General features: G+C 47.3%; 9 protein-coding genes across 9 annotated transcripts; 6 read left to right on the top strand and 3 right to left on the bottom strand.

Annotated features, from left to right (window-relative positions):
• Window positions 1-159: 159 nt before the first annotated feature.
• Window positions 160-981, top strand: N7537_000263 (Ser/Thr protein phosphatase superfamily; the record flags this gene model as incomplete). The annotated part of the gene is made up of 1 exon (XM_056891321.1): window positions 160-981. One exon carries the CDS (start codon window positions 160-162, stop codon window positions 979-981), a length of 822 nt encoding a protein of 273 aa, XP_056756316.1.
• Window positions 982-1,367: 386 nt separating this feature from the next.
• N7537_000262 (SIMPL domain-containing protein) lies at window positions 1,368-2,048 on the top strand (the record flags this gene model as incomplete). The annotated part of the gene is made up of 1 exon (XM_056891320.1): window positions 1,368-2,048. The coding sequence occupies one exon, from the start codon at window positions 1,368-1,370 to the stop codon at window positions 2,046-2,048; it is 681 nt and encodes a 226-aa protein (XP_056756315.1).
• Window positions 2,049-2,167: 119 nt separating this feature from the next.
• Window positions 2,168-4,394, bottom strand: N7537_000261 (Zn(II)2Cys6 transcription factor; the record flags this gene model as incomplete). The annotated part of the gene is made up of 3 exons (XM_056891319.1): window positions 2,168-3,133; window positions 3,192-4,182; window positions 4,243-4,394. The coding sequence occupies 3 exons, from the start codon at window positions 4,392-4,394 to the stop codon at window positions 2,168-2,170; spliced, it is 2,109 nt and encodes a 702-aa protein (XP_056756314.1).
• A 258-nt stretch (window positions 4,395-4,652) lies between these two features.
• On the top strand, window positions 4,653-5,096 carry N7537_000260 (Dabb family protein; the record flags this gene model as incomplete). Its single annotated transcript, XM_056891318.1, has 3 exons — window positions 4,653-4,671; window positions 4,721-4,949; window positions 5,003-5,096. 3 exons carry the CDS (start codon window positions 4,653-4,655, stop codon window positions 5,094-5,096), a joined length of 342 nt encoding a protein of 113 aa, XP_056756313.1.
• A 369-nt stretch (window positions 5,097-5,465) lies between these two features.
• On the bottom strand, window positions 5,466-7,605 carry N7537_000259 (uncharacterized protein; the record flags this gene model as incomplete). The annotated part of the gene is made up of 6 exons (XM_056891317.1): window positions 5,466-6,002; window positions 6,071-6,419; window positions 6,483-6,943; window positions 7,001-7,111; window positions 7,172-7,413; window positions 7,470-7,605. Coding segments are annotated over 6 exons (1,836 nt in total), but the record flags the coding sequence as incomplete, so codon positions are not given.
• Window positions 7,606-8,244: 639 nt separating this feature from the next.
• N7537_000258 (uncharacterized protein) lies at window positions 8,245-9,993 on the top strand (the record flags this gene model as incomplete). Its single annotated transcript, XM_056891316.1, has 3 exons — window positions 8,245-8,533; window positions 8,592-9,682; window positions 9,760-9,993. The coding sequence occupies 3 exons, from the start codon at window positions 8,245-8,247 to the stop codon at window positions 9,991-9,993; spliced, it is 1,614 nt and encodes a 537-aa protein (XP_056756311.1).
• Window positions 9,994-11,997: 2,004 nt separating this feature from the next.
• Window positions 11,998-13,378, top strand: N7537_000257 (uncharacterized protein; the record flags this gene model as incomplete). The annotated part of the gene is made up of 5 exons (XM_056891315.1): window positions 11,998-12,147; window positions 12,219-12,594; window positions 12,652-12,769; window positions 12,829-12,896; window positions 12,954-13,378. 5 exons carry the CDS (start codon window positions 11,998-12,000, stop codon window positions 13,376-13,378), a joined length of 1,137 nt encoding a protein of 378 aa, XP_056756310.1.
• Window positions 13,379-13,846: 468 nt separating this feature from the next.
• On the top strand, window positions 13,847-15,287 carry N7537_000256 (acyl-CoA dehydrogenase; the record flags this gene model as incomplete). The annotated part of the gene is made up of 3 exons (XM_056891314.1): window positions 13,847-13,941; window positions 14,012-14,860; window positions 14,921-15,287. The coding sequence occupies 3 exons, from the start codon at window positions 13,847-13,849 to the stop codon at window positions 15,285-15,287; spliced, it is 1,311 nt and encodes a 436-aa protein (XP_056756309.1).
• A 711-nt stretch (window positions 15,288-15,998) lies between these two features.
• N7537_000255 (bZIP transcription factor) lies at window positions 15,999-16,820 on the bottom strand (the record flags this gene model as incomplete). Its single annotated transcript, XM_056891313.1, has 1 exon — window positions 15,999-16,820. One exon carries the CDS (start codon window positions 16,818-16,820, stop codon window positions 15,999-16,001), a length of 822 nt encoding a protein of 273 aa, XP_056756308.1.
• Window positions 16,821-20,025: the final 3,205 nt, after the last annotated feature.

The raw sequence follows: 20,025 nt of genomic DNA, 5'->3' as shown, positions 1-20,025 counted from the left end.
GGGACAGAATGAGGCTGTGCGACGCCACACTATATCAGCACCGCCACATATAACCTAGCCACACTTAGCGGGTCTTGGGAATGCATCTGGTTGGCTAACATCGCCCATCCATAACATCACCTGGACAGCAAAACTTGCCTCCCGAGGTCATTCCTCCAGATGTCCTCATTCCAGATACTATCTGATTTACATCTAGAAAGTCCCTCTGCCTACGATGTGTTCGAAATCTCTCCGAAAGCACCTTTTCTTGCGCTATTGGGAGACATAGGAGTTGTCAGAGACGCAGGCTTCATTACATTCATTCAAACCCAGTTGCGCCAATTCCAAATAGTTTTCTTCCTGCCAGGGAACCATGAGCCTTACAATTCAAGCTGGGAGGAGACGAAGCAAGTTCTCCGTCAAATCTCAGCGTCTGTCGATCATTGGCGTTCAACTACAGGACAAGATGGACATCCGCAAACTATGGGCTCTTTCGTCTTCTTAGATCAGACTCGCTACGATCTCTCACCAGATGTGACTGTACTCGGGTGCACACTCTTCTCGCGAGTGAGTGAGGCACAAAAGGAGCAAGTCAGCTATGGCCTCAATGACTTTTACCACATAAGGGACTGGACGGTTGACGATCACACGGCTGCTCACGAAGCAGACCTGGGCTGGTTAAATGTACAGGTTTCTCATATCACCGCCTCTGAGCCTCATCGCAAGATTGTGGTTTTTACGCACCATAGTCCAACCACTCAGGATCCACGAGCAGTTGATCCAAGGCACGTAAATAGCTCGCTGTCCTCGGGTTTTGCCAGCGACCTCTCAGGACAGGAGGTTTGGAAGAGCCCGCTAGTAAAATTATGGGCATTTGGGCATACGCACTTTAATGTCAATTACATTGAGGAGGGCACCGAGAAGATGGTCGTCAGTAATCAGCGCGGCTATTGCTTTTCACAGGCCAAGGGATTTGATGGGGAGTTGGTAATTCGAGTCTAATACCATGAATTCAAAACCAATTCGCACTGTATGGAGTCAGGTACAATATCATGTTGAATGACAATAACCTACTTGCTTCACATTTTATATCAAAGGTATATATCGAAAACTCCGCTTCAAAAATTAAGGGTTTGCCGCTTGTTTTCCGCCTTCTATCTAACAAGGTGCGTTGAATTATCAATGAAAGATGAAGATCATAGACTATGAGGAATAGATGAACTGCAGGCCCCACGCAGGCTTGGCGTTGCGCACCTGGGCAACGTGATGGCCACTGACTTTGAGATTGCTGCCTTCAGGGCTGATAGCCCTGGAGGTGTTCCACTCTCTTATAAATATAGCACTAGCTGCAAAATATTCTCAAAATATTCCCAAGATCTTCACAAACCATGGCTCCCCTAACAATCATAGTCACGGGCAAATCATCCGTCACCCACGCCCCAGAACGAGGTACCCTCAAATTCTCAGTAAAGGGAAATGGCCCCGAACAAGACGAAGTCGCCAAGGAAGTGGCAACCTCATCGACCAACCTACAAAAACTGATGACATCAGCCTTTTACTCCTGGACCGATGATCATTCCGAGCCCCCTCTGACACAATTTTCATCCACGAGTATCAAAACCTGGACAAAGTCAACAGATAGAAACGAACGGCCCGTGCCAAACCCACACCATGCCAGTATATCTTTCAAAGCCGTCTTCCGTGACTTCGCCAAGTTGAATCAAGCGATCGAAGAATTGCTGGTTTATCCCAAGGTGGAAATCGATGGTCTGGATTGGAGTCTTACAGACGAAACTGGCAGCCGACTGGCTTCGGATGCGCGCAAATTGGCATTGCGCGACGCTATCAAACAAGCTGATGACTATTCGGAAGTGCTTGAACGCTCTGTTTTGGTGGTAGAAATTACCGACGAAGGAATGAGTCCGTACAGGGCTACTCACAGGCACATGATGCCCGCTAGTTTCGGTGGTCCTGCTGGGGAGGACCCTGCGCCGCTGGATCTCACGCCTCAGGATATTGATGTCGAAAGTCAGGTCAATGTCACTTTCAAAGATGTGTCGGCTGCTTGAATTTGTTCTTTCTTTAGCTTAGCTCGGGTACCACGATCATCGGTTACACAGAATGAAATTGATTCGAGAAGACTTCTTGAATATATGATATATCCGATTGTTATATTCCAATATTTATTTTATCCTGAGTTAGCATTAAAAACCTCCCACATGAGAGTGTCGAAGTCCGGAGCCCCGCTGAAGTCCATAAAGCCCCCGGGCATGGAATCATGCAGCCAACTCATAGAATCAACATGCGGATCGTAATCATCCATACAGGAGTTCAGCGGCAGATTTTCGACACCAGTGTCAGTACGAATAGTAGAAGGCAGCTCCCCCCTCTCATTGGCAGTCTGTAGCCGCTGTGCTCTTTCTGTGCCGGAAATTGATTGGTTCTTGCCTTGCCTGGTCGAGCTTGAAGGGGCTTCTAAGCTTCGCATCTTGATAAGTCTCTGAACAGTCGCACTGGATAACTCGTGGATGCAATCCCTTGCGCGCTTAGCCTCGACCCAGTATTCTCCAATGCTGCTTAGGATATTCAGGCTAATGCTTGTGTCGGCGACCACCTCATCAATCTGCACTTCGGAAGCAACATGTGGTAGTCTCCATAAGCAGTGTAGCATTATCAGTGTGCTCAAGAAGACAGAGTGAACAATGAGTCGACTGTATAAAAGAGTTTCCTGTTTATAAAGCTCCCCAAACCCACGAAGAAGATCTACGGCATGCTGGAAACATTGCGCGAGCGTCTCTTCCGATGGATCGGGAATCCCGGGGCTAGGTCTTAGCACCAGGATCATCATTTCGTGATACTTGGTTTCGCATATTTTGGCAATAGCATCGGCCCCAGGTTCACGGGGGATGCCTGCCAGCCAAGTTTGAAGGCGTTCGATCATCTCCTTCTGCCACAGATGAATGTCGGGTACCGGTGGGTAGGCATATCGGGGAGGATCTCTGCAAATGCTGTGCATGACATATTTAATCTCAGAGTTGATGCGGGCGAGTTTGAACAGGTGGATAGAGAATGTCATGTGAGAAGTTGTGCGGTTTCGCGAAGTTTCGTCACAAACTGACTCGGAAAGATCATTATCAGAAATATCTGAAGGAAGCTGAAGGTACTATTAGCCAAAGTTTGTCGAGGAAACAACGCACTATCAAATCACTTACCCGAAGCTCACATGCTTCATCTCTCACCCCGATCGGTCGCCCCATCATCGTCCCTAGCGTACGATCAAAGCTGTATACAACCCAGAAAATGCGAGTCCGCATTTCCTGCTCCAAGAACGAGATGGAGAATGTCGATGATGCACGAACATCACGCTGAAGACCCAGGTCGATAAGGGAGCCTAAACATTGATAATTCAGGCTCCAGACATTGATGTCGCACGATGGATTATGAAGCCCATATACCATTAGCAAGAGTAGACTCTGTAGTCCTTCTAAAGAGCCATCGGCACAGGCACGTTCGAAATACTGGGTAGCTGCTGTATAATACCCCTCGGCCGGAAGAGGAATTCTAAACCGTCTAGATAGATCCGAGGCTGCTATTGCAAGCACCATGTAGATATGAAAGCCATCGACCGGGTTGGGGTATGCTTCATTGTTATACATTCTCTCAAGTCTTATCATGTGGGACGATTCGTGTAGAAACGGGTATACGAGATGCACCGAGGCGAAGTACTTTGAAGTCAGCTCCACGGCGTCTTCTTTGCGACCTGGAAGCGGTGCTGGGCTGTTGAAAAATTCGGACGAAAGTGACATTGGCTTGTTCGCATTGCCATTATTTCCTGATGGCCCAGTTCGCCGGCCAGCACTCGAAAATATGAGGTTTGCTAGGAAATATCCGCTTGACGGACCAATGTATCGCGGCTCTCCTGAGGAGAGAGAAACAAGCCCAATTTCATGGGCCGGTCTTGAATGCGTCCGAGATGGTTGCGGGTCTGCTGGCCCGTGTTGTAGATGGTGAGGTGTTATTGACCGACGAGTGCGAGTGCCCTGTGGTGAGGTAGATTCAACCTGAGTGTTTTCCACTGTAGGTTCGAGTTGTGAGATATCCAATAGGTCCACTTGCGGGCCATCCTGTAGCTGGACCGCTGGATCCTGTTCCTTTACTAAGGACTCTAACCACTGCACTCGCTTTTGCAGATTCGTAATGTACCTAATCAACAGTCAGTATCAGAAATGACGGAGAAGTGACCCAGCCGATGATGATACGTACGTGCGATTAACCTCTTGTTTACCATCGTTCACACAGGCTACATTGGCCTTTCTGCACGATGCGCAGCGGGGAAGATCCCCGTCACAGCGGATTTTCCGTCGCTGGCACCTCCGACAGGCGGCGCGGTTCCGAGACCGCCGGGGAGAGTCCATAACAAAAATGACAGGATCGCTTGTGAGCGTTGGATTTGCTAATTCATGAATATTACAAGAAACCCAAATTAGCAGTGTCACTCGGAATGAACAGTCCATGCAAAGAGGAACAAGGTTGGGTCGAAACGGGAAACTTCCGCCGAGGACGGATGGCATCCGTCGGGCGCGTCACTTGAAAAGAGAACTACATTCCGATCTCTGCCAGTCTATAACCCCACCATTCTTTGATTCTTAGTAAATATAAAACTGATAATCAAAATGGTTCTTGTCCACATTGGTATGGTTCATTCGCGATAATAGCCAAATACTTAATTAACCTTCACTAGTTCTCTTCAAGTTCCGCGCCGACGTCGGGAACGCGGTGAAGCAGGAGTTCCTTTCTCAAATTAAGACACTCAAGTCTTTGTCTTGTGTTAAAAGCCAAAGACTTGTTGCGGGGGGCCCCTCAATTACAACTCCAATTGAAAGGAGCAAAGGATTTCAATATGCTCTAGTGAGCTACCATGAAGATCGAAAAGCATTGGCTGAGTATCAAGCTAGCAGTGAGCATGAAAGGTATGAATTACCCCTTGAATCCTTGGATCTAATGGGAGCTCATGTTATTTTAGGGTCACAAGCACATACTTTATTCCTTATAAGGAGGATTTGGTTCGGTTTGACTTTGAGACTGATCAAGCCGACGAGACGCTACTTGGGTTTTGATATATCCGATGCCAATCTCAGTTATAGCAGGAAATTTATGCAAGATCACGCTTCACGTGTTCTAGAGGCGCGGCGCAACATATACATACATCGTACATACAAAGTACCATGTGGAGAAAAGCATGGGTCTCGGTGGAGTGGGATGTGGCTCAAACGATCCCGAGTCCAAAGGATTGAAGCAGAAGATCCCATATAACCCATGGATATCGTTACATCCATTGATCCCAGCAAGCAGCGGTCATTGTCTTTATCGGTCAAGAATACTTGCTTTTAGCTTGGCAACAGTCTAAATCTTTTTACGGGATTCCCGTGGGCAATATTTATCAAAATGAGATAAGAGTAGAGACTAATATATATGGTGTTGCTCTGCTATATCCAACACTCCAAAATCCCAAGGTGTTTGCTTACTTCTTCAATCACGTCTTCTCCATTTTTCTCAGTAGAGACCCTTGCTAGGATGTGCTGATCAGGGCGAATCAGAATCCCTCCACCATTAACCAACTCATCAGCGAACCAGCTTTGCTTGACCATTTCAAAGTCCACTCCCAGGCGCCAGGTGTTGAGGGTTAAACCAATCACGTTGAAGTGCTTCTGCAAAAGTGCAATGTGAGAATTTTGCTGCTCCTTCCCCGAAATCAAGGTCCAAGAGTCGGGGCCACAGAGATCCAGGGTACTCCACTGACAAGCGCGAACCTGATCCCCGCCAAGCTCCTTGACATAGGACACATCGACTGGCTCCTGAGGCAGCGAAGAACGTTTGGCTGCCTGTGTCTCCGGCGAGAGGTGACCTGGGAAGCTGATCCAACCATGAGGCAAGCGCGCCCCAGGCACAAATTTAGGAGAATAACGGGAAGCATGAGGAGGTGGCTTGGTAGCCCCATACACATATCCAATATGGAGCTCCAACTATGAGCCAGAGCGTGAGCAAGACCGCCCTTCTATAGAAACGGGAAAAGGCAAACGAAGTCACTTACATTATCAAAGTGTTCCCTCTGTCCTTCAATACCTGCCTCAACCTGTGTGCGCTGAGCCGGATCCGCCAATGCTGCCATCATATCCTTTCGCGCTTGCATAGCATCTTCAACACCAGCGGTCTTGAGACTTTGCAACAGTGCAAATATCTCCTTGCCATTCTTAACGCTCTGCTTAGAATAGGAATCCGCAACACCGCGTCGTTCGGCAGTGTATGTCGAAAGTATAGATGGTGTGGCCACTCCCTGGTGAACCAAAGCAATTTTATAAGCCAAGTTGTGAACATCCGCAAGACCACAATTCAAGCCTAGTCCACCAGTTGGGGGAAATGAGTGAGCAGCATCTCCAGCTCTGAAAGAGACCAAAACATCAACAAGGAACACACAGCGGCAATATCCAATTATAAAAACTCACAGGAAGATATTCCCCTTTTGGAATGTCAAAGCAATTTGTCGACGGAAGACCCAAGGGCGATAACTCAGGATATCGAACGGAACGTCATCTTTACCAATAGCACTGCCGATCTTGGCCCTGCACATATCTTCTGTCCACGACTCAACTGGGCACTGCTCGACGTCTACCTGGCTAATATGTACCTGGATCCCATCAAGATCGTAGCCGATAATAAAGCCCGCAGCTATAGGGTCCATTATCCAGTACAGCATACCGACACGGTCACCAACGACAGGTCGTAGATTGGCATTGAAATGAATGGTCATCATTGTCTGGTCTGAGTCTTCACTCTCAGACTCAATACCGAGCAGCTCGCGGACCTTGCTTCTACGACCATCACAGGCTATGAGATGACGGGACTTTGTGTGATAGAGTTGTCCAGTCGACCGTTCCTCAATTGTCGCTACGACTTCATTTTCAGTCTAGTTTTCTGTTAACCGCTTTCCTTCATTAATACCAAACAAGGCCCGTGTACTTACCTGCTCCACGGCATGGATACTGAACCCCTTGATCAAGGTAACGTTGGGATCCTTTGCAATAAAATTGGACAATTCTTGCTCTAGGGCTGGTTGGGGTATATTATGAATCATCTATATGTTTCAATTGGTCAGTGATACTACCATCATGCGCTCACTATAGGGGAAAGGTACCTCTGGCGTGTCATTCAAAACCGCAGGATCCATACGCTCATACGGGAGTCTGCCGATCGCGTCTCCGCAAAGATTTGTGAGAAAATTCACCGAGGAGCTATCATCTCGTGACGTGCCTAGCTGACGCACATGCTTCTCTCCTAAGTTAAATTGACGCAATATTTCCAAAGAGCGAGGGTTGATCGCGTGGGCTTTTGGAGCAACCAAACGCTCGGGATAACGCTCGATGATCAATGATTGAACTACGCAGATCATGTCAACGAGATGTTCCTACCGACTTCTCCGCGAACATACATACCACCGAGTCGAGACAGAAGGAGAGCCTGCAATAGGCCAGTAGGACCTCCGCCCACAATGAGCACGGGCACAGACCTTGGTAAACTGCCAGAGCCACCAGTCTGGTGGGATACGAAGTCTCGACACGGAGCCATCACCTTTGTTTAATGGATCGCGACTTATCTTAATTTCTCCCAGAATAACCGGTATGACACTGGCTAATGTTTTGGCTTCACTTTTCAGATGCAGAACATATGCCGGGGATATGTATGGTGGGAAAAGCTCAGTGGAGGGGAGGTCCCAAAATCGACCAGAACATCCATCGAAACAGGTGTAGATCGGAAGCTAGGGGAATCCACAGAAATATAGTAGCGTATTTGGGGGCGAAGGTGGGATGAAGAGAAGGTAACTATCTTTCACACGCACTTAGCCCGTTATTACGATACACACATACATCCCTGCATAGCGCAATGCTAGTTGTCGGGCTAGACTTGTGATTGGTCATCTACAATACAAGGGTGCCGTGCAAGACACCAAAGGAATGTATCAGACTCGTTTTTCGTTGGATTTCTAGTACCGAGTACATACTCTGCTACTAGTCTTATGTACTCGATATTGTCTCGGACTATAAATGAATCGCCACTATTTACTATACTCCATGTATTAAAAAGGGGATTCCCGCATTGTTCCACACGAGGTTGTTCAATGTCATTGTCCCTTCCCCCCGTTTCAGTCCTCGACTCTCATCCTTATTTTTCCACTTTATATTTTGGAGGACCCTCGTTGAAATTTTCAATATGTCGGGTGGCTCACCACACGGGTCTGAGAAGAAAGTAGAGCAGATACATGCCGCACCTGGAACAGAAATACTGTTCGATGGTAGCGACAATGGAAGTATTTCTGAGCGGCTTCACCAGATGAAGCATCGTGAATCAGGGGATGGCCGCATGTTATTGGTCCCGCAACCTTCGATAAACGATCCAAATGATCCCTTGAACTGGTCCACTACGAAGAAAAGCTTGACTTTCTTCAATGGTTGCTGGTTCGCGTTTATGGGTGCTATCACAGGTCCTATCATGGCAGCTGGTATGTATTTATTATCTATCATATCGATTATATTGAGACATTCTAATTAGTATTACAGGCATGATACAGCTATCCGCCACCTTCGGCAAGTCCCTCCAGGAACTGACATATGCAAACGGAGCTTGCTTGGTCAACCAGGGTGTATGGAACTTTGTTTGGATGCCGTTTGCCGTCAAGTATGGCCGCCGTCCCGTCTACATATTCTCGAACTTTCTCATGGCAATCGCCTGTGTCTGGTTGGCCGTTGCATCCACTAAGACCTACACTTCTTTTCTAGTTGGACGCGCTTTCCTAGGCGCTTTCCAAGCGCCCATTGAGTCAATTGTTCCATCCACAGTGACCGATATGTTCTTCTTGCATAACCGTGGAGAGCTCATCGCCATCTACGGACTGTCTGTCCTGGGAGGTAATGAGCTGGGGCCTATGTTCTCTGGATTTATCGTGCAGGCACTTGGCATGGACTGGGCGTTCTGGATTGTGGCCATGTTTGTCGGTGCTAGTCTGATCTCCATGTTCTTCTTGATGCCAGAGACCAAGTTCTGCGGACCCCGCCCCGATCCATTCCAAGCCACCACAGCCAACGCGGATAAAGACCAGGTGTTAGTTCAGGAATCAAGTACAGTTCCCAAAAAGACCTTCGTGCAAGAACTCAAGTTCTGGAACAGCGGAGATCCAGACGTGAATCTCCTTCACGTCTTCCTCCGCCCATTCGTCCTCTTTGCCTATCCCACCGTCCTCTGGTCATGCTGCATTTATGGAATGGCTCTTAGCTGGAACGTCATCCTCGGCGCATCAGTAGCGCAGCTCTTTGCACCACCTCCGTACAAATTCAATTCCATTGGCCAGGGTCTCTTCTTCTTGTCGCCCTTCATTGGATCCCTTTTCGGTGTTTTTTTCTCTGGTCCAGGAGGTGATTGGATTGCAACCTTCTTCACCAAGCGCAATAACGGTGTTCGTGAGCCCGAGATGCGACTACCAACCTGCTTATTGGCAGCGTTCCTCACGTTCTTTGGTGCGCTTTGGTTTGGACTTTCCTATGAGCACCAAATGCACTGGGCAATGCCTGTTGTGGGGGCTGGTATTCTCTCGGTAGGAAGTCAAATGGGAACCACGCTCGGAATGAACTACGCCCTGGATTGTCACAAGGAGGTAAAGAACTTGCCTTTTCAGCTTCGACCCCACTCTTATAGTGCACTCGCTAATCATTTCCATTTTTGAGTTTTCAGCTTTCCGTCGAGATTATGGTCACCATTGCTGCCTTGAAGAGTTGCATCGCGTGGATCTGGACGTGGGTGATTAATGACTTCATGACCTCTAGCGGCGTTTTGAGTGTCTTCATGACAGTGGCGGCTATAAACGTCGTGGTGTACTTGATCTCCATTCCCTTCTATCTCAAAGGCAAGGAGATCCGAATTTGGTTACACCGGAAAGATTTTCTCCGGGCGGCTGGTATCATCTAGGAATAGGTGGAGTGTGTATGTGTCCCAGAGTTTACACAATTTTCCTACATATTTAGACACTTGATATATACATGGTGGCCTTACCGTGTCTTTTTGGATGTTCGATTTAGGTGTCTTTTTAGGTGTACACTAGCTATAAAAAGCATACTTTGTGCAAGAAACTATTTTTGTTTAACCTTTGATAGGTAAATGTATGTATCCCGCTTTGACTATATACGTCTCAACTTTCAGGTACACCTTCCTAATTAGAAATCTACCCCTTCTGTTTTTCTCTATGTATTATGCCCGCTTCATTAATTCTAGTTTACACAGTAAAAAGGCGTACATTTTCATCACAAAAAAAAAAAATTATTCTTTCTGGTTCTTGCATCGAGCTAGTCGACAGGATCATATGTTGGTTTTTATACATCCCCCCGTCCCCGTTTCTATCCCTATCCCGTCTACATAGCTTAGGAACTACCTCGGTGCCCATCTCGGGCTCACCTCGGGATTTTCCTCGGAGCCTGTCTTGTGGGGTCTGTCTCGGCGCCTAGCACGGCGGTAACATGGTAGAACATACTATAGCGTCCACAGCGGGATCTTTAGTAGCTGTGCATGGCAAATGCCAGGAAAGAAAATTGCCTAATCCCAGAAGCAGAATAACATCTTGACTCCGAATCACTGAGGTCAGTAAACGAGATGGGGAACTCAGGAACTACCACGGAGACCAACCTCGGGGTCGGAATTGGAGAACAACTATTCTAGTTGTAAAGACGCTATCGTGTCGATGGAGAGCCTGAGTTAGGACGCGGTACAGAAAATTAGGGGGTTACAATTATCAGTCTATATATTTTTCGCATCCCTGATGTTTTTAGTTTCAAAGTTCAACAGGAATGAAGCGTATCAAATTCTAGAGCGAACAATATTAATATTTGTTACCCTATTTGGTTCTCGGTTATATTTCGTGCCTTCAAACTGAAACTAGGGTCTCATTTTCATTCCTAAATATCCACTACGGGCCATGTCTTGGTGGGATGGCCAGCCGCCCTGGGGTATACAGAACTAGGCAACAATGACATACTCTACGATTTTGTTTCATTGCAATGCCCAAAGTCAAAGCTAAGACCTATCAGTAACCACTTTAACCAAGCCTCAGAATTACTTAAATACATAGACCCGTGTCTATTTGCAAAATTATGTCTTAGTTTAACGGTCGATTATCGTCTGTCCCCATTATGTTTCGTTAAACTTACCATTCGTGAAGGATCACCGATTTCTTACTGGTTAAACTGATCCTTATAATCTTGTTTCATCAAAAATATCCACATGCTATACCGAGTCGTACATATTGCACATCCTTCTGCCGCCACTTCGGCTCCTGCAACGCCCTGTAAAAAAGACATAGGATTCCAATTTATTCACGTCTACCACCGCTACTCAAAATATCACACCAATGCAGAGCTAGGGATCTGCCCTGGCACGAATATTTTACCTGTTGTTGGAAGTCAATCAAAATTAATAAGAACTCGGCAGTTTGCGCTTTAGCTCAGCGAGGATTGGTTTAGATGAATTGTGCGAATATTTACTATTCAGGGCTCATCCCTGGAATCGGCACCCGGCCTTTTACTATGTGACTAGTCGTCTTGGTAGGTAATTAACTAATTAACTGATTAGTTGGCTTTAATTTATTATGAGCGGACAATTTCTCATTGGACGCACCAGGGTAGAAGACCCTTCAGTACAATCCTTCCAAACTGTGAGATACCCTGGTGCCTGTATTGAAAATTCGCGCTTCTTCATAGCAAGTATCGACGAGAGGGAGAGGGTCGGTCCCTGTTCAGCTGTGAAGACTTTTATGGGACGAAACGCATTTAGGCGGTTTCTTAGTGGCCTGTATGTGATTCTGGAGATACCATGCGTATGGATCCAGTTCTGACTTGGCCATTTTAAATTTTGCATCTTCTCTTGTTTTTACGCTATACTGTGTAAGAACGTGTAAGCGCAGTACGTCCCCGAAGGCCAGAAATGGGCCGAAATAGTCGTTCTGAAGTCATCCTCACCGTTTCTTGGATAGAAACATGCATTGGCTTATTCATTTTTAGCCTTCGGTTCCTGAGTAACTGGAAATTCGTGGAGCGGTTTAGATGGGACTTTGCTATCGCTGGTTTGACGGTGGTGAGTGTGACTTTTTGTTCATGAGAAGTTTCGATTCCAAGGCATATGCTAACGAGTGTCTTTTCTGACAGGCAACCGAGACAACTGCTCAGGTGTTCCTGCAGCTCTCAGTCAATGCTGGGATGGGCCATCACTTGGATGATCTGTCGAATTCACAGATAGTTACAGCACTGCACTGGTCATGGGTGTTCCAGTTACTGGCAATAACTGCCAGTATGCTAGGAAAGCTTGCGATTCTTGCCTTCCTTGTCCAGATTCGTGGTCGGCATGAGAAAAAGCCGTGGTTCTTGATCATCCTGGGTGTCCTGATTGGCACAATCAATACCACTGTTCTTGGAACAATTCTGGGTCAATGCAAGCCAATGAACAAGTTGTGGGATGATAGTGTTGAAGGAACATGCAACCCGGGGCGCAAAGTAAATCAGAACTATTCGTTTTTCCAGGCTAGTAAGTTTTCACATTACATCAACACAGTCAAAGGTTGAGCCTTTGCTAACGAGCCAGGCTTCAATGCACTTAGCGACGTCCTGTTGGCAGTATATCCAGTTCATCTCTTTTGGAAGCTCCAGATGAAGCTGCGGATCAAGATTGTCTTGTCTGTCCTCATGGGACTGGGCTGGATGTAAGCATTTCCCACCAACCACTTCAGCTTTTACCGAGCTAACATCCCCCCGAATTCAGAGCGGCAGTTTGCTCCGCTGTCAAGACATATGAGCTAAAAGCGTTGACCGAAACAACAGATATCACTTGCAAGTTGCCGTCCACAATTTCGATTTGAAAAATGCTAATTATCATGTTTCTAACAGACGCTCAATCCGATCTCCTCATCTGGGCCTCGACAGAAGCTTGGATCATCATCATGGTCGGCTGCGTACCACCCACCCGACCACTTATGGACAAGGTATTTCAGCGACTGGGGCTTAGCTCAAAGAAAACGCCGGCTCCTTACCAGTATCATGGCTCGAGCGGACACGCAGCACATGGCACAAACAAGTCCAACCTGGCCAGCCACTCCAATCTTCAGTCCAACGCATATTGGGGGAGGAAGCAGCCATCTGAAGATGACTGCCCGAACTGGATGGAGTTCAACACGTTTGGTGGGACACATGGAAGTCAGGAACATATCGTCAACGAGACAAAGGGTGTTACAATTAGAACCGATATTGAGACTCATTTCGAGGATGTGGAGCGTCACAGCGGCCGGTCGCCAGGGGTTACGCATATCTGCTGAGTATCCGATACGTGAGCGAATATAGCCTCTGCTGTGTATTCAATCCGTGGGTATAGACAAGATGTTCAAAAAGTTGTTCAAAGGTGTTCATTAGCAAAGGTATGTTATATTCTTGGTTGATACTGATAGTGGACCTGTTCATGGCAGCTGAGCATGTACCTATATTTTGTATTGTAGATAGTTTAATGTGATGCCAAAAACATTGAGATTGACAATGATATCTAGAATATTCTAAGTGTGCATCGCCATGGCATACAACGTACATTCATAGTTGTTGTTCCCTTCGTCCAGGTCAGCCTAGGTTAACAATGACTAGCCCCACATCCCCGGATCCCCAACGCCGCCGATAACCGACCTCGGCTCACAGCAACCCTCGTGATTATGACCTTTACCTCCCTCCCGAGGTCACTTTTTCCCCCTTCCTTTTCTTCCTCATAGCATATTGAGCCTATTATCCCTTATTTCACAATGGCTTCTATTATTCGCGCGTTGCGGCCTTTGTCGCGTAACCCCTCAGTCCGCCTAGCGGGCAAACGACTCGCTGCTGGCCGGCCCGTACAGAAGTACCGTCTAGCCCAGGCGCGCACCAATACTATTAAAATCGTGTTCGCTAACGGATTTTCTCCATTACAGCGCATATGCATTCTCAACCACCCCCCGCCGGCGGGAGGTCGACCTCTCCGAGCTAACCCCGACGCCGATCACCCTCCTGTCCGAGACGGAATCACTCATGGCCGACTCGGTATCGAAGTTCGCTGTGGAGCAAATCGGCCCGAAGGTACGGGAAATGGACGAGGCCGAGACCATGGACGCGAAGGTCGTGGAGCAGCTCTTCGAGCAGGGCTTGATGGGAATTGAGGTGCCAGAGGAGTTTGGCGGCGCCGGGATGAACTTCACCGCGGCGATCGTCGCTATCGAGGAGCTAGCACGCGTGGATCCTAGTGTCAGCGTGCTGGTCGATGTTCACAACACACTGGTCAACACCGCAATCATGAAATACGGTGATGCCAAGGCTCAGCGTACCTGGCTGCCCAAGCTGACTACCGGCACTGTCGGCTCGTTCTGTCTCTCCGAGCCTGCGTCTGGCTCTGATGCCTTTGCGCTCCAGACTAAGGCTGAGAAGACCGCCGATGGTTATAAGATCAATGGCTCTAAGATGTGGATCACCAACTCTATGGAGGCTGGTATCTTCATTGTTTTTGCCAACATTGACCCCAGCAAGGGCTACAAGGGTATCACTGCTTTCATTGTTGAGAAGGATACTCCTGGCTTCTCAATCGCCAAGAAGGAGAAGAAGCTCGGAATCCGTGCTAGCAGCACTTGTGTGCTCAACTTTGACGACTGTGTCATCCCCAAGAGCAACCTTCTCGGCGAGGAGGGACAGGGATACAAGTACGCCATTAGCGTGTTGAACGAGGGTCGTATTGGTATCGCCGCTCAGATGACCGGTCTAGCTCTGGGCGCATGGGAGAACGCTGCACGGTAAGACTTTTGCATGATGTAGACCCGTATATGAATCCGATCAACTGACCACAATCAAAGGTACGTTTGGAACGACCGTCGCCAATTCGGCGAGCTCATCGGAAACTTCCAGGGCATGCAGCACCAGATCGCGCAGGCCTACACTGAGATTGCCGCTGCCCGCGCTCTCGTCTACAACGCCGCCCGTAAGAAGGAGGCTGGCCAAGACTTCGTCCAGGACGCCGCTATGGCTAAGCTGTACGCTTCCCAGGTCGCCGGCCGGGTGTCCAGCTCTGCTGTCGAGTGGATGGGTGGCATGGGCTTCGTCCGTGAGGGCATCGCTGAGAAGATGTTCCGTGATAGCAAGATCGGTGCTATCTACGAGGGTACTAGCAACATCCAGTTGCAGACCATTGCCAAGCTTCTCCAGAAGCAGTACACGAACTAGACGAGATGAGGTTGAATGCCTACCTCAATGGCTTTGTTTATAAATGGTTTGGTTTTATGCACTCTGCGGCGTATTTTTTGTTTCTCTTATGGATATCTACCCATCACCCCCTGTGGGGTATACAAAACATGAAGAGCCACCATGGGCCATCCCTGTGATCATTTCGAATTCGCTTCACTGCGATCTATAAATGCCAAACTGTGTATACAAGAGTAAAGGAGCAGCGCAAATGATGGCCTCAATCACGCCAATGTGCTCAGCCTTATTTGTATATCCAACTCCAATGAGGGTGTTCCGGTGTAGAGTTTAAGTTTTCGGCTGACCGGTCGCTCATCGAGTCGTATGTTGTAGATGGACCGGACGCGGGATCGGATCTTCACTGTCAGCTTACTCTATTCCCTCGGCACGGCTGTTATTTCCGTTCTTATTTTTCCTATTTTTTTTCTTATTTTTTTTTCTTTCTTTTTTGGGTGGGAAACAATTTCAAACACAATTTCCGCGACGATTTTGGAATCCGAGAACAAGTGTTATTTTGAGATCTATTGAATGGATCAGTATGCGTGCTCGGATCAAGGTTCTTGAATGGAATTTACATGCCGTGAGACTGGATCGAGGGTTCCACATCCTGGCCTCAACTCGCAAGACGTTGTGTTTCCGCCGAGGATAGGATGTCCTTGAATTCCCCCCCCGGTTGCATGGAACTTGCATTGTTCATGACGGAGGCACCCATGGATACTCGTATGTCGGATCCGTCTGTTGCGATTGAGGGATTGGTTGCGGGTACGTCGCTGTGGAGGGTTGGTAGACTCGGGCGGGAGTTGGTTGAGAAACGGGACTGGCACTCGACATGGAAAGTGATCGGTTGCTGTAAGCGAACTGAGAGAAAGACGTTTCGGATTGTTGCTGAGGTGGGCGTATTGGTTGTCCTTGATGCATTTGACCATCTATGGAATATGGCTCCATACGATTCGGGAATTCCGCGTCGGAGGCTGCGCCGAGCGACGGCGATCTTGTGGACGGATATGGGTGTTGCCAGTCATGCTGATGAGACTCTCGACGTGATTCTAGAAAGCCCGATGGTCTCTGAGTGTGGGATGTTGCAGTGAAGTGTGGCGGTAGCAATGCCCCTGTTGTTGGGATGCCCGGTAATGCACTACTCGAGGCATCGTCCAAAGACCACTCACTTCGAAACGGAGCCATCGGTTCGTTAGATGATGCAAACTCCGGTCGGCCAGTCAAAGAAGCAACTTGATGCTTCAATCGGATCACTTCGTTCTCCAGAAAGGCATTGTGTTGTACGACTTCATCGAACTGTTCGGTTTGGAGCCGCATCTCCGCAATCTGTGACTGGAGCGTAGAGACCTGAGCCTCAAGTTGTTCTATGTGCTCCTTGGTGCGTTGACGAATGGAACGCTGAGCCTCTCGATCGTTGGCACGCTTTCGCTCTAGTTGTTCCACTGAAAGAGTCGAGACTTTCCTTGTCCCCGATCGAGACTCACGCCTCTTCACAGGTGGTTCATCTTGAGAACTCATGGTTATTGGTTTCCTCGCACAGCCGATACTCAAGGCAAAGCTCCCCTCCGTTGCCCAGAACCTTTCAAAGAGAACCCCCCGCGGGCGACCATGGACCCAGTACTAGAGCCTAACATGAGGGGAAGTGGTGGATCACTGATTTTGAAAGATCGTGTGTGGGTGGCTCGAGACTATTTCCGGGCCGAGCAGGGATCAAGGCAGAACGTGACAGATCGTGCGTACCCAGGGCTAAACTAGTTTGATTGACTATACAGGGGAGAAGAAAATAAGATGTTTGCGCATGGTATAGCTATGGATACTTTCAGGGGTTCATCATAACCTTCTCGGCAGCGGGCTGGGCCTTTGATAAGATCATAATATTGTCAATCCCCAACACGCTTTCGCTTTCTCCAGATTGATTAACAAGACAGGCAAATCTCCCGATGATGCGGCGAAAGTCAGACCCTTAAGCGCCCAATAAGCGTGGAGAAATAGACGAACCGTGTGGATAGTTAGGGAGTACGGGCCATGGCTATAGCGTTCTCTTTTCAGCCACTGTGGTGAGCCCCCATTCGCGAGGTCCGCTTTTTTTTTCTTTCGATTCCTACCAAGATGAATGAGCTACCAATCGAGGGCCCCACGCACCGTAATGATGAGCATTTACTATATAATCCTTTTTCATTTTTGAGGCCGAGCGCTACGAGTTGATGACTGTTGATCTATCAAGTTGGGGGAGTGGAAGGGGAGGGGGGGTAGGAGGGAACAGAAAAAGCGCTAAAATAATGTTGTAGGCCTTGCACCATCAGGCATTTAGAAGCTATTGATCCGCGTCCTTGTGGAGATATGGAGGAAAAAGGCCCACAAGAATCCTTTGGCCCCCCGAAGTCTGAACGCCGAGAGTTCCCGAAAATTCGCCTGGCCCCTCCGCTTTTATGAGGGCCGTCGTTATCAGCCCTTATCCGCCCTCGTTTGCATAAAAAAGTTGGCCTTTCCTGATTTAGATGCATAACACTGCTGATTCATTCTATCATTAAATGTTATTTAACTAACAGTGCTCTAGCTTACAGCTTAGTTCTATAGGCCATTTCTGTATAAGCGAGAAACTTTATGAAATTCGGTTATATTATATTGAATCTTCTCAAGTGGGGGGTGGTAGTAAGTATCGAACCTGTTGATTTTGTATAGTTAATGGAGTTAGAGAGTTATATATTTATAAAAGGATGTAACTAACTAACTATGTGGTGCATAACTACTTTATATCTTAATAAGAACTTTCATATTTCAAAGTGGCAAGATTTTCCTACTGATTTACTACTAGGTTATAGGAGATAGGAACACTATCAAGCTCGAGTAGAGCATCAGCTGTCCTTTCTTTCTCAAGCCCTGATCCCGATAGGCATCAGCTAGTGATGCCAAGTGATACCAATAATCCTGACCTTTTTTTCCAGAGCCTCTTCAACATGGCATGTCTGAGGCTGGATAGTGTCGGGGTTTTCAATAACCTAACCAGGCAACATAAATTAGCGTGCAATGCTCTAAAGCAGGATTGTAACCATTAACCGAGGAAAGCCGTGGTGGATTAACGAATATCAAAGTCAATCATCGTTTATTTAGAATATCAACCTCCCAATACTAGTAGTTGATGTTTTTTAGATACAGGTAACCCTAGATCGCAAGGCTCCTAACTGTCATATCTGCTACATTAAATCTCCCCAAGTTCTACCCTCGTTGTCCATCGTTTTCATCCCTTCGTGTAATCCCTCTGTTCCATCGACTTCTCATCCTTCGGGGTGCATGAGATCTTTGAGGGCTTCGGCTCTCCTATTTGCGTCATAATTAGATACTACATCCACATGTAAACGTCCACTAATCTATTTTGGGCGGCGGCCTAGTGACTAATGGACCCCGGAAACTTCTTTTCTATTTATCATTTCACATTCCTTCTGCTTTAATATTCTTACCCATTCTATTGAAAATTCATGTTTTACGCCGAGCCTGTCTCATCACCGAGGTACATAACACTGAGTCTTCCTCGCCTTCTACTCATATTAACCTTGGAGATTGTCCACACACGATAAGATCATGACGTTCCCCGAAGGACCTACGAATATAACCTTCACCTTCAACAGAAAGGAGCCAGACTGTCTGGAATATAGGTCACGATACGTCGCTCGGTCCAAACTCGACGAGTTATTTCTTGCCGAGCACACTCTACGTGAACTAACGCAGCGTGAGGAATGGTTATACGATAAGGTTATGGCCTTAGAAAAGGCTATGGCTATAGAATCTGATAGGAAGTTTGATAGGACCCAACTTGAAAACACAAAGAACCAGCTTGAAAGGATTCAATCGCAATATCCAATAAAGGAGTACGCCCTTTATAAAGCAGAGTGTAGGTTTCACTCAACGTTTAAAAGCGACTATAATAGCCTACGGCGTGATGCTAAATGGTTTATGCGCGAAGAAATGGTTCAGGATTGTTCCGATCGAGGCGGATGTTGTAGTCGGGGATGTGGATGCTGTGAACAGAGGCATATGTCCAAAAGAAAGAAAGGTAGAGGCCATTGCACTGTAGAGTGCGGGTGCTGTATCGGCTTCCGAGGTTTCGAGCTCCCAGACGAACAAAAACAGGAGATGAACAAAGATTTCGAGACTATAGTGAAAGAATACAACTCGGCCCTTGCTATATTTTTGGCAAATTGCTTTTTTTGCCCGTTGGAATTGAAGCCTCTGGTGTCCAGTGTGTCTCGATGGCAACGAATGAAACGGGTTGTCTCATGAGAAAGATTGAAAATGTCCTGCTCTAGTTTGCTTGAGAATCATTATCTAAAATAATGGATTGCTTTACTAGGCAAATATGGTATCTGGCGTTTGAGCCACTCTTTCCGACAGCCGTTAGAAATTATTTACGCCTTTATCCAACTGCGGTTAGAGACTTATATTGCTTGAGACTCTATCTAGGGGATTGGGCGTGCTATCAATTTAATTAGTAGAAGAGAGCTACATGCTAAACAACGTACTAAACAACCTGCTAAACAACCTGCTAAACAACCTGCTAAACAACCTGCTAAACAACCTGCTAAACAACCTGCTAAACAACCTGCTAAACAACCTGCTAAACAACCTGCTAAACAACCTGCTAAACAACCTGCTAAACAACCTGCTAAACAACCTGCTAAACAACCTGCTAAACAACCTGCTAAACTGCGTGCTAAACTACGTGCTA

This window comes from Penicillium hordei (genome assembly GCF_028827395.1).
Source record: "Penicillium hordei strain IBT 12815 chromosome Unknown utg000001l_segment0_segment0, whole genome shotgun sequence".
NCBI classification, from domain to species: domain Eukaryota; kingdom Fungi; phylum Ascomycota; class Eurotiomycetes; order Eurotiales; family Aspergillaceae; genus Penicillium; species Penicillium hordei.
Note: the sequence above shows the minus strand (reverse complement) of the source record. Positions and strands in the feature narration are given on the sequence as shown.